Consider the following 13,699-nt stretch of genomic DNA (forward strand, 5'->3'; position numbering starts at 1 on the left):
AAATGTGTATATATATATATATATGTATAACATATACTATACGATAGCTAATTTGTTTTTACTGTAACATATATATAAATCTCTATGATGCGTTTTGTCATTTTACAAATATTTTGAATCTTTTCTTGAAACCTTTTTGTAACTCAAGGGGAAGGGGATGTTTAAAGGTTTTATTCATATATTTATGTTAACTCTGGCTGTCCTTTGTTCCGGAAATCATAAATTCTTTATTTGCTTCAGAAATCATAAATCTTTTTTCATAATGGACTGATCACTAAATATTATTTAGTTAGAGTATACTTGTTTTGTGTTATTGATTATTATTTTGAGAAAGATTTATCCTTTTCAGAAAAAGATCTATTTCGAGTGTAAATTTTCTTTAGTTCTTGTCTGTCGCTCACGTGAAACGACTCTGCGTATGTGCGCTGTATGTCAGACATATCGATTCGCTTTAGTAAAGCATTTGATAAAAAAATGAGTTTCTTTTTTTTCTTCTACTTTGAAATATGATGTTGCGTTTCGCATGTAACAGTATTTGAAGAATCTCGGAGAAAATTTGGAAGCTTTTACAGGCGATATATTATACAAAAACTGCTTATAAATTATTAATACATTTCTGCTTTTTCTGATTTTTAAAATATCTTCGAGCAAATTCCAATTAACTATTGAATGATATTTATACTATTTTATTCATGTTAATGAATATATTGTTTGCAAAGTATTTAAGAGCTCAGAGAATTAAAAATTTAAAAATAATGAATGGAATAGTGAGCCAGGCACAATGTTAATATCTCAATCGTTCTATTTACTTTTAAACCTGTCCTCGGAGAATAAAATTACAAAAATTATAGAAGAAAGCCCCCTATTATGAGATAAGCGCCTATGATAGCAGCGTTTGCTACAAAACTAATAGTGCTATCTATTGGTTCTACCATGAATTTATTGCTCTTGGATTGAAAACTGTTTAGTAGAGAATATATTATTAGATTATGCTTGCAGTAATCATAAAAAAAGATTTTAGAATTTAGATATCTTCAAGTTTCATTGAGATAAGCCTTTAAACATTATTTTATTATTTAATAAATATAATATTTAATAAATAGTTTATTATTTAATAAAAAATAAATATTTGGCAATAAATTCTTCATGTAGTGAATAAAATAAGATCGTACTAATAGAAAAATACGGGATATGTTAAATTGCTTAATTACTGAAGTTAGATTTGATGATCGCAAAACCGTAAGGCATGGAAATCGTAATATGAGATACCCAGGATATTTCTAATATGAAATAATCCATGCTCCCATGTCATAGTGAAAATCCTTGCTAAAGTATAAGTATTATTATAACACAATACAACACAATATAACACAATATAACACAATACAATAACAAAAAGAATAATCGGAATGAATGCCTATTTCTGCGATGATTTTAATTATCTGAAGACGAGTTCTGAGTATAATATACTCATTTTTCGCGCACCCTGACTGTGTTTGTTTGTATTTAAGAAATATTAAATAAAGTTTTTTAGTTACAATACTGATATACTTTGCGTTCTATTATTGATTTCTATTATTGATTTCTCGGGGCATTTTATATTAGGAGCATAATGTTTTACTTTGCGATTTGCTCACTTTATATTCTTTAATTTTCAAAAAAAATGAAATTTGGATTGAATTTTATATAACATTATCTTAAAGCTTATTAAATTCCTTCAAAATAATCTACTATTTTTTTAAATTCTGTCCACAGACTTTTAGCATTTACCTAAAATGAACTCTGTATCTCATAATAGAGGCCTTACCTCTATATATACATCGAGTCAACGCTTCCATAATAATTATATAACAGAAATTATCGTTATGTTCATTACAAAAATATGTCGAAAATTATCTTATATATCTTATATGTCATAGATATAGATGCAATTGTCGCTCATAATTGATAAAAAATGTAATTAATATCGCAGAAGCCATAATTCATTTTTTTTTAATGGGGTCAACTTAATTTGAGCGATAGATTGAAGTTTTTACACTGTTAAATCTATAGTGTCAAATTTAACTTAACGTGAGACACCATTGCTCCTACTAAATATAACGTTATTTTACATTAAAACGATGATTTTATTTGATATTATTTGATTTATTTGATATTACTAGATAGTGTCAAATTGGCACAATATAATGTCAAATTAACTATCGTTTTGATAAAAAATAATGATATATTTAGTAGGAGCAGTGGCGACACATATTAGGTTAAACACTAAGTTTGACACTATAGATTTAATAGTGGCAGTTAAAAGAAAACTATTGAGATAAATATGAAAGGAAAGATTAAAAATGAGAGATAATAAATTATACAGTTAGAAATTTTGCCGTGAATAATTGTGTCGATTGAATTAATTGTCGATTAAGTTAACATGGATTTGATCGAAAATATCCTTGTCCTTTATAATTTTTGACGAGAAAAACCTTTAATAAAAGAAATATTATTTTAGCTTTCTAAGTACGAAGTGACAATGAGACTTGCCGTGTGCATTATTTGCACGCTGGTGCTTGGCACATCAGCTATAGGTGAGTGTAAACAATTTAATCGCTCGCGGATTACTTTTTAAATTATAATTAATATGGCTAATTAATATAGCTAAGAGGTTTATTCTATTATGCTATGAATTGCAATGGATTTTGTTATTAAACCTGTGATTTTTTAATTTTCAATTATAGTACGTGTCCCGGAGAATGTAGAAGGTGAAATACACTATTATGGAAACCGTTTTTCGTAATCGTACTTTCTATTATAAACGATCTTTCATTCACGCAAAAACCATTTTGCCACAGAATAAATTCTCTACACGGGGCTGCTATGTTTTTGTGTATTTACATTTACATATATACATGTCCCTATTTGTTTACACTCCAGATCATATACTTCTTAATATTTGTACATTCACGCAATTACACCTATGTCTAGAGTATTTTTGGCTGTTAAAGCCTATTCTACAATGTGTTCTTTGTTTCTTATTTTTTTGTTTTTTACCTCTTGTTTTTTCTTTCCTTGCAATCATTTTAACGGCAATTGCCGTTACTGTTTCTTGTTTCTTCCGAAGTTTGTTAACTTTATCTTGGGCAACAGAAAACAAAAAATCAGATAAGAAGCAAAAAGACAAAATGTAAAAAAATAGACCAAAAATAAGAAAAAGGAAACAAAAACACATTGTAGAATAAGCTTAAAACATACGTGAACATTTCATGAAAACATTGTAAATCATTTTTATGTGAATATTTCATTACCATATACATTATTTACATTATTTTACATATGCCATGCAACATAATTCCAATAATATAACAAACACAATATGTTCCAATACAACAATAAACATACACACAACATAGTTCCAATACGAACTGTAGAATATTATTTTTATTAGATTCCAAATTTATTACTTTCAAATGTTTGTATGTAACTGTAGATGTCCTTTAAAGAACGTTGGTTTTTTTCTATTGTGTATTTGTTTTCATTCTCTTTATATCCTCTTAATGTATTTATTTCAATTAAGTTATAGTAAGCTGTGGCTGACCCTTTTTATAATTAAGTTAAAAATCACAAAGATCATCTTTCACAGCGGAGTTTCATTACATTAAACATGAATTATAAATGTTTCTTGTTTAGATTACATTTGTGTATTTCTCTTTTACTAGTTTATCTTTATTTTAATGGTACAATTTTGGATTTAATATATTTTTTTGTTTATTAGTTCAATCACCGCCACGAATATCTAAACAGCCACCAACGGATGAGCAATTGTTTCAAGTGGCACAAAAAAACATCAATGAAAATGATAAACCATTTCTAATTGAATGTGAAGCGGAAGGAGAACCAGCTCCATTGTACGTATCTGATATTTTTTTAGATTTAGTTTATTTTGTTTTTTATTGTATGTAGAATAAATATTATTATCTTTAAGTCGTCTTTTACGGTCTGTTGGCATTGTTAGATAGTACTTCGCAAGTGCTATCAAGGAAATAATTATTATGTAAATATGACTTGTGACACTTGAAGTGCTTAAGAACGTACTTTCGGAATATTTCATTTAAAGTTAAGTTTGCACTCACGTCAAGCTTATTCATCTCATGCAATATAGAGAAGAAGTCGGTGTAACTGGTCGATCTTAATTACAAAGATGATCTCATAGCTTTAGGATGTGTGAAATAATCACTAATACTGACTTATCTAACCATACAGGCATTGGTACAGTTTTTTATAAACAAATAAAGATTATATACACATTATAGTGTCTATACACATTATAGAGCGTGTGTGCGTGTGCGTGCGTGCGTGCGTGCGTGCGTGCGTGCGTGCGTGCGTGCGTGCGTGCGTGTGTGTGTGTGTGTGTGTGTGTGTGTGTGTGTGTGTGTGTGTGTGTGTGTGTGTGTGTAATCATGGTTATAAGAAATTATATTATTTATTTATAAAAAGAAATTTATTTACAAATTAGAAAAAAACAAATTATAAAACGCGAGTTAAATTTCGTGTATATCGATGTTGAATTAATTTTAATAATGAGTTATTAAAATAACTCATTAAAATAACTTGTTAAGTATTAGGTGTACAACTTTGCTTCCGCCGTTTTTTCCGAAATTCGAGGCTTTATTGTAAAAAACTGGTTATACATTTATGATTCAAAGTATTGTTCATCGCTGGCCACTACTTTCTCCCATCTTTCGGGTAGCGTATGAACCCCGCGTCGAAAAAACTGGTCATTTTTTGAGGCTATCCACGAATCGATCCAATTTTTTACTTCTTCATAAGACCGGAAGTGCTGGTCAGCCAGGCCGTGTGCCATTGATCGAAACAAGTGATAGTCAGAGGGAGCAACGTCTGGAGAATACGGCGGGTAGGGTAGGACTTCCCATTTCAACGTTTCCAAGTGTCTTGACCAACATGGGGTCGAACATTGTCATGCTGCAAAATCACTTTATCGTGTCTCTCGTTGTATTGCGGCCGTTTGTCTTTCAATGCTCGGCTCAAACGCATCAATTGCGTTCGATACCGATCGCCTGTGATTGTTTCAGTCGGTTTTAACAGTTCATAATACACTACGCCGAGCTGGTCCCAAATACAGAGCATGACCTTGGACGTCAAAATCACCGTTCTTGAAGCGTTGAAACCACTCACGACACGTTTTTTCACTAATAGCGGCCTCACCATGAGTATTTGAGAGCATTTGATAAGCTTCAGCCTCAGATTTCTTCATATTGAAGCAAAAATTAAAACCTCCCGCAAATGACGAGAATTCGGTCAGAAAACTGAGATTTTCAATCGAGAATAACTTTATGATGCAGACACAAATCGACTAATGTTTCTATGGGGTTATGTTGACAGATGCCCAAGTTTATTGTATGACGTCTATGATCTTATTTCGATCACCACTTATCGCTAAAGCCATCTATAGGAAAACGGCGGAAGCAAAGTTGTACATCTAATAATAAATTTAATCAACAATTCATGTGCTAATATAGACATATACTTGTTATAAAATTTATCTTTTTCATTTTTATTTTTCATTATGTACTAAAAGTACATTAAAGTACATAAGATTTGTTAGAAGAAATTCTGATATTGTATAATTTTATATAGGTATCGTTGGATTAAAAATGGAAAACCCTATTTGTGGCCAGCGTATGACGATCGCATTTCTCAACAACCTGGGAGAGGTACTTTGGTTATATCAAGACCGCAAAATGAAGATCTAGGACAATATCAGTGTTTTGCTGAAAATGACTGGGGCACAGCTACATCGAATTCGGTGTTCGTTCGAAAGGCCGAATTAAATTCGTTTAAGGATGAAAATCCGGTACCATTAAGCGCGACTGAAGGTTCACCATTTAAACTTACCTGCCAACCACCCGATGGCTGGCCTAAGCCAAATGTTTATTGGCTAATTCAGGATATCGCTGGTGGTATCAAGTCAATCAATAATTCAAGGATGACTCTTGATCCGGAGGGTAATCTCTGGTTCAGCAATGTTACGAGAGACGACGCTTCGGATGATTTTTACTATGCCTGTGCCGCCACATCTGTGTTCAGAAACGAATACAAAGTAGGCAATAAAGTTTTGCTAAATGTAATTTCTACGGGTGCGTCCAGCGGCCAGAACAAATATCCTCCTGAAAGACAGTATGTCACCAGGAAAAATGAGATTGCTATGCGCGGTAAAAAGGTAGAACTGTATTGTATTTTTGGAGGGACACCTTTGCCGCAGATGATTTGGAGCAAAAATGGTCAAGTGATCAAGCCGAGCGATAGGATAATTCAAGGAAATTATGGTAAATCTCTCATTATAAAACACGTCAATTTTGAGGACCAGGGGCAATATACCTGCGAAGCATCAAACGGAGTGGGTCGAGCCCAATCGTATTCTATAAATCTACAAGTAATGGCCTCACCGTATTTCACTGTTGAGCCCGAGTTCGTAAATGCTGCGGAGGACGAGACTGCAGAAATCAGATGCGAGGCTAGCGGAGTGCCCGTTCCCGAAATCAAGTGGATCCGTAACGGTAAACCGATATCCGAAGCGCCGGAGAATAAAAGAAGGAAAGTCACGTCGAATTCCATTATCATCGAGAGATTGGTGAAAAATGATACGGCAAATTACGGATGCAATGCTACTAATTCGTTTGGATACGTTTACAAGGACGTATTTATAAATGTGTTGGCCCTCGCACCAGATATCACGCAACCACCTATGAACTTAAGTTCAGTGGATGGCAAGACCATTCGGATTACGTGCCGCGTTTTCGGTGCGCCTAAACCCGAGGTCAAATGGATCAGAAACGGACAAGAATTAACTGGCGGTCGTTACAAAATTCTAGATGTAGGCGATTTGGAAATCGAGAATGTGATATTCCTAGATGCCGGTACTTACACATGTTATGCCAAAAATAAATTGGGTGAGGTGAATGCATCCGCCATTTTGATGGTGAAAGAGCATACCAGGATAACAGATGTGCCAGAGGATTATGAGGTCGCAGCCGGTTCTACTGCCACATTTAGGTAAAATTTTGCAAATATTGAAATTTCAATAAAAGGAAAGATAAATCTGTAATCTTATGTATAATTATCGCTTATAATTTTTGTTTTACGTTTTTTCTAGGTGTAATGCTGTTACTGATCCCACTCTACCTCTAACCATAGATTGGTTGAGCAATGGCCAACCAATAGACTTCGAGATGGAACCGAGATTTGTACGAAGTTCCGATTATTCTCTGTTGATTACGAAGACGACTGAATTGGATTCTGGTGTCTACACATGCGTCGCCCGCACTGATCTTGACGAAACGAGAGCGCAAGCGACATTGATAGTTCAAGATGTACCTAATGCGCCGAGATTAATCAGCATTAAATGCCAATCCAACTCGGCCATTGTGCAATGGATACCTATGGGAGATAATAGATCTCCCATTCTACGCTATACGATTCAATATAATACTACCTTTACACCAGATACCTGGGAGGTAGCTCACGATCAAGTCCCAGCTACGGATCAGACATACGAAGTGCCTATGTCACCCTGGGCTAATTACACGTTCCGTATTCTTGCGTGGAATAAAATAGGTGAGAAAATCCTTTTCTTTTTTTAATCAATTTATTATGGTTATTATCTTCTCTTTGGAATAAATACGTTATAAACTGATATCGATATTACTTTCTACGCAGGTACTTCTCTACCGTCATCACACAGCGATGTTTGTACTACTTTACCGGATCTTCCTGATAAAAATCCGGAAAATGTTATGGGCAAGGGTACAACGCCACAAAATTTGGTTATTTCATGGACAGTCATGCCGCAGATAGAACATAATGGCGCCAAATTTGAGTATAGAATATTTTATAGAAGAGATATACGAGGTGAAGACTGGATTACAAATAATATACATGATTGGAGAAAAAATACTCTTGTGGTAGAAAATCAACCTACTTATCAGAGATACAGAATTAAGGTTGTCGCGATAAATGAAAAAGGAGAATGTAGAGTTCCAGCCAAAGAAGTTATCGGATACTCCGGAGAAGACGGTAATCCATTGATAAAATTGCTCAATTTTATTATTACGATATACTAAGACTGCACATAAATAAGAGAGAAAACCTATTTTCGATCAAAGCGAACTTTAGTGCTTATAAGGAGTTTCTATTTTTTTCCGTATGATTAATCTATGTTGAAAACAAGTTATACCATGTTTGAACGTTTTGTTGAATAGACTTTGTAGATAGTATTTTTTTGTATGAAAAGATCCCGTACTGCTTAAATGGAAAATTGGATCTCGATAAAATGAGTTAGTTTTTTCACATATAATATAGCTTATAATGTAGTAAGAGATATCATATATATAAGATTCAATAATGGAATTTTGAAGCTGTAGTATATCAAAGATATTGTATGAGCACAAATTTTACATCTTTGATATACCATAGCTCAAAAACTGTCTATTGAATCTTATGTCTATCTTCACATTATAAGTTACATTATATGTAAAAACTAACTCATTTCATCGAGATCCAATTTTCTATATAATTAATTCGGACGTTCTTTCATACATTAAAAAAAAATACAAGGCCTATTTAACAAAACGCTCGGAAACAGTATAATTTATTTTTGATGTTGTTTCATCATGCTTAAAGAGATTAAAATTTCTACTGTATTCTCTCCTTGTGAAGAAGTCTACGATCCTCTTCTTGTGAGCAATATTCATGTAAACGTATAAATATGATTTATTAGTTCTGTAGATTTGCGCCGATTTGGTTTGTCAGATTTGAAACACAATTATAAACTGAAATCATAATTTTACAATTAATAAATTGATTTAATTAATCTATTCATAACACTCCTAGTATCTTAAAAACTTGTAAATAATTCATTGTGAAAAATATGGCTAAAATTCGAACTTAAATCACCCGAATTCCGTGCGGGCGAAATTCTTTCCAATTCGATCACCGAGACATAAGATATTAATCATAATATCCTTTTTTAATCGACGCAAAATAAAGTCTGACAAACCGAATCGGTGCATAGTCTACAAATTGATAATTGTTTTATATATTCACATACATGTGAGTATTACTAAACACTAAGGTTGCACCAATTTCACTTTGATTTTAAGTGAGACTTAAAATTTTATCTGTCTCGTTTTAAAACCAAAAAGAAATAGAAAGAGCCTCGTTTAAAATGAAAGTAACGTTGGTGCAATCGAGCCTAAGACTCGCTTTGACCAAAAATGATTTTTTGATTCTCTTTTATTTATATTTAAATATTCGTCTCAGTTTATTTTATTTAATATGCTAAGATTAATTATTTTAACATCAATAATTATGTAACTATTTTATGCGATTTGTAAAACATTAAATCATTATTTCAGTACCCCTACAAGCACCTGGCAACTTTACAGTAGATAAACCAATATCGGGTACATCCGCTTATGTGCGTTGGAGTCCGGTACCTGAGGATTCGGTAAGAGGCGAATTAGTGGGATACAAAATTCAAACGTGGACGGAGAGAGATGGTGAAAAGGGAATGCGTGAGATTGATATTCGCGGAGGTAATAAAACGGAAGCATTAGTTGAGAAATTTGTTCCGTACAGTAAAAATTATGTGAGAATGCTCGTTTACAACGGCAGGTAATAATACTTTGATTGATTATATATTGCTGTCCAAATTTTCCTCTTGAAATCATCTTTAAATAATGTTTGTTTTGTTCAGATACAACGGTCCTACGAGCGAGACTTTAAACTTTAACACACCAGAAGGAGTACCAGGGACAGTACTTGGTCTAGAAGCATTCCCCATGGGATCCAGTGCGTTATATTTAGCGTGGCAGCCGCCCGCAGAACCGAATGGTATTTTAACCGGATATAGAATTTATTATCAGGTCGTAAACGGCACAAAGTTAGGAACGTTACTCGAGAGAAAGCCAGATGTTATGGATCCACAAGCTAAGAGTGCCAAATTAGCCACATTAGCGCCTGATACGATATACCGCGTTCACATACGTGCCACAACTAGTGTCGGTGAAGGCAATGAGTAAGTATTATGTGAGTTATAAGAACGAAGTTAACATTAATAACATTTGTAAAGTGATAAACATTATTTTGTTATTTTATCTATGTTACTTATAATTTTGATGTATTTTTATAGCTATTTTATCGAACAAAAAACAAAAACGTCTCAACGACCTGACATCCCACAATTTATATGGGAAACTGTACCAGTGGAGAATGGATATTCAAACGTTAGGATCATTTGGGTGCCGAATTTTAACGGTAATCCGGGAAGCCATTTCTTCGTCAGATATAAGCTGAAAGGTGAAACGATATTTTTGGAGACGGATCCCGAATTCCAGTCGAATAGTATTGAGGTATGTTTATAACGATAAATTTGTGCTTTACGCTTTTTGATATATTCTTAATGTATTCTATTAATCAAAATTTTTTCGGATATCTTTTGTATTGAAATCTTAAACTATCATGTTTAAATTAATAGTGTGATTAGTATTATGTTCATTAAATTTACATTTTGATTGTATGTAACTTCATTCTAATTTATTATGAACAAGATATCACTTAAATGGCGAGAAACGCCACTTGATGGTCAAAAGTAGATATTGAACTAATACATGTATTCTTTAAATAAATTTATCTCAGAAATATGATTGCACGCTGTTATTATCGGATTTTCAACGCAATCTGAAATATTAATCTCTATCTGAAATATTAATGATCTCCCCAAATTTAATTACATACATCTTAAAAATCTGTAAAGAACTTATTACGAAAAATATTACTTCAGCCGAGAGTCGAACTCGGATATAATATTTTAAGGTAATTGCAATAAGTTCTTTACAAGTTTTAAGATGTATGTAATTAAATTTGGAAGGATTATTAATATTTTAGATGGATTGTTAAAAGTCCGAGAGTAACGGCACGCAATCATATTTCTGAGATAAATTTATTTTAAAAATACATATCATGAAACATGGTAGTGGCTCGGCGTTAAGGGAATGCGAAGCGTTCTTAGAGACACTACCGGATACATTTACGTGAAGCGATAAGTTGTCCGAGATCACGATATGTATTTACTTCAACATCTAATTTCGACCATCACATAACGCTTATCATATTTAAATGATATAAACATAAACAGTCTTATTTTCAATTTTATTATTGTGTAAATAAAATAAATATATATATATATGATTATTAAAAATCACGTAGGTTCGCGGTCTTCAAAGCGGCGAAATCTACATAATGTCAATTGTCGCTGTCGATGGAGATTATATAAGCGAGAGTGCTCATCAAGAAGTACAAACAAGTAGCGAAGGGCCCATTATTCAACCGAAAGAGAATGTAGCGACAGCTGGTTGGTTCATAGGTAATGCTTTTCTCTTTAATCAAATTTTTAAATTTGTTGACAACTGGCATGTATCAAAAACGCTGTGATATTTTTGCAGGAATGATGTTAGCAATCGCCATCCTTCTTTTGGTGCTGATAATCGTATGCGTAATTAAACGAAATAGAGGCGGAAAGTATGCGGTACACGAGCGAGAATTGGCCGCTGGACGTGGGGACTATCCCGAAGAAGGTGGATTCCATGAATACTCGCAACCATTGGACACCAAATCGGCTGGCGGACGCGCGTCCTTGGCGTCTTCTTCTCATCAGGATGGTAAACATCCTGAATCTGATACCGATTCCATGGCAGAATATGGCGATGGTGATACAGGTAATAGATTTAAAATTTATAAGACTTGGGGAATCGTTAAAAATATCTAGTGTTAGAAAATTTCTTGATACATAAGAGTAGTATATAATTAAAAATATTTGCTACACGTATTTTTCGAGTATCAAATATTATGATAAAATATTAATATTAATTATGAAATATTAACTGCGTTCATGCAAACACACACATACGTGCGCGCGCGTGCGTATATTATAGTCAAATCCCTCTAGTTTTAAATTATCGTGATCGAATAAATCCTCTATTCTCAATTTTCGATTTTAACAACACATATTCAAAATGTTGCGCGCTCAATTTTGAGAGTCAAAAAAAACGAATTTGTAGAATCGAAAAATAGAATATATATGTATGTATAATTTATGCCGTAGCAAAAAGATAGTAGAAAGAACAGTACAAGAGGAGAATTTAAATAATATATATTAATTGAGAATAGAAGAGTTACATAAAGAAGAGATTTAGGGAAGAATTTGACTTTTATGAAATAGGGTACGTATTGTTGTCAATTATTGCAATATGTATCATATTTTAATATTTTCATAATATTTTTAATACTTTCGTATAGAGAGCACAGTTGCAGAGAGAAATATGAGAAAAAATAGTCTCATATTTCATGTGAACACAGCTGAGTGTATTTTCATACTCATTTAAATTTTGTATCACAACACTTTTTCTTTTGTACACTTCACAGCTGCAGTCGCATAAGTTATATATTTATTTATATATTTGCTTTAGATTATTTTATTTTTAATTTGTCATGTATATTTTGTTACATATTTTATTTGCTTTATTGCTTGACTCGATACAGAGGGCATGAATGAAGATGGTTCTTTCATTGGTCAGTATGGCCGACATCGTAAGCAGGAACCAAATTCGCAAGCATTTGCCACCCTAGTTTAAGGTAAGTTCAACAAATGTGTTCTTGAAATGAAACAATTGAAATATGAAATACAAGTTCCTGAAACATTACTATTCACCTGTTACACTCTTTTAACTGATAATCTTCTACTTTCCAATCAATCTTGTATAAAATCAAAGTAAATCAGGTAAATCTGTTCCACCGATTATGAATCGATCGCTCTCATACAAAGTCTCCCTAATATACATTTTTAACACTTCATTCGCTTCATTCATGTTTTAGCAAACTAATTCGAAAATTAACTTAATTGTGTAATATCCGATAAAATTACGCGCTGATGTATATAGCATTACTTTATTTTAAAATTAAAAGAGAACTGTACGTTACATATAGCGTCATACTTTTATATATTTTCTATATAAATAATACAATAGAATTCATTGTTTGTTCTAGGACGTTTTACGGAAGATGGATCCTTCATCGGACAATATGGACCTAAAGGTAGACCAGAGGAGACACCATCTATTCCAACTGGTACTATGGCCACGTACGTGTAACATCCGCAACTAACTTAATCAAAGCCGCATAAAAAAATTTTTTCTCTTTGCGGTTAAGGATCCTCTGATTCTTAACTATTGCAGCAGCTCTGCTATGCACCTTGCGCTGGGCGCAATGTCCAACACTATACTGCCAATTAGACTCTGAGTTTTGGGTTTTATAGTTTCTGTAGGAAACCATGACTGTCTTTTACAATCACTCAAAATACTGTAAATCGTCACTAATTATGGATTTAATGGAGTTAAAATACTACAAACATTCCAAATTTTTAAACTAGATTTTTTTATACAATAGAGAAATAGTATGTGAAAGATTAATTTTTTTATGATGATTATTTACTTTATAATGTATATTATCACAGTGTTGACGATCAACTATCTCTATTTTAATTATAAAACCCAAGAACATTATAGGTGTTTCATAGCGTGCAAGCTATTTATGGAAATAGTACCGTAGAAACTATTCTAGCATTGATCGTAATATCTTT

General features: G+C 32.8%; 1 protein-coding gene across 2 annotated transcripts in view; it reads left to right on the plus strand.

Annotated features, from left to right (window-relative positions):
- The window catches only part of LOC108688431 (neuroglian), a 17,839-nt gene extending 4,510 nt beyond the window's left edge, over positions 1 to 13,329 (plus strand). The window contains exons 2-13 of one of the 2 annotated variants that reach the window (XM_018194805.1): positions 2,501 to 2,576; positions 3,761 to 3,893; positions 5,644 to 7,059; positions 7,160 to 7,620; positions 7,723 to 8,079; positions 9,420 to 9,678; positions 9,761 to 10,081; positions 10,196 to 10,415; positions 11,272 to 11,428; positions 11,508 to 11,780; positions 12,604 to 12,696; positions 13,108 to 13,171. In XM_018194805.1, the coding sequence (XP_018050294.1) occupies positions 2,522 to 2,576; positions 3,761 to 3,893; positions 5,644 to 7,059; positions 7,160 to 7,620; positions 7,723 to 8,079; positions 9,420 to 9,678; positions 9,761 to 10,081; positions 10,196 to 10,415; positions 11,272 to 11,428; positions 11,508 to 11,780; positions 12,604 to 12,695 (3,744 nt within the window). In that variant the 5' untranslated portion in view covers positions 2,501 to 2,521 and the 3' untranslated portion in view covers position 12,696; positions 13,108 to 13,171. Of the gene's footprint in view, positions 1 to 2,500; positions 2,577 to 3,760; positions 3,894 to 5,643; positions 7,060 to 7,159; positions 7,621 to 7,722; positions 8,080 to 9,419; positions 9,679 to 9,760; positions 10,082 to 10,195; positions 10,416 to 11,271; positions 11,429 to 11,507; positions 11,781 to 12,603; positions 12,697 to 13,107 lie in introns of both variants that reach the window. The other variant, XM_018194729.1, reaches the window with a different exon arrangement.
- The last annotated feature ends 370 nt before the right edge of the window (positions 13,330 to 13,699 follow it).

Source organism: Atta colombica, unplaced genomic scaffold (genome assembly GCF_001594045.1).
Source record: "Atta colombica isolate Treedump-2 unplaced genomic scaffold, Acol1.0 scaffold1, whole genome shotgun sequence".
In the NCBI taxonomy this organism is placed as follows: Eukaryota; Metazoa; Arthropoda; class Insecta; order Hymenoptera; family Formicidae; genus Atta; species Atta colombica.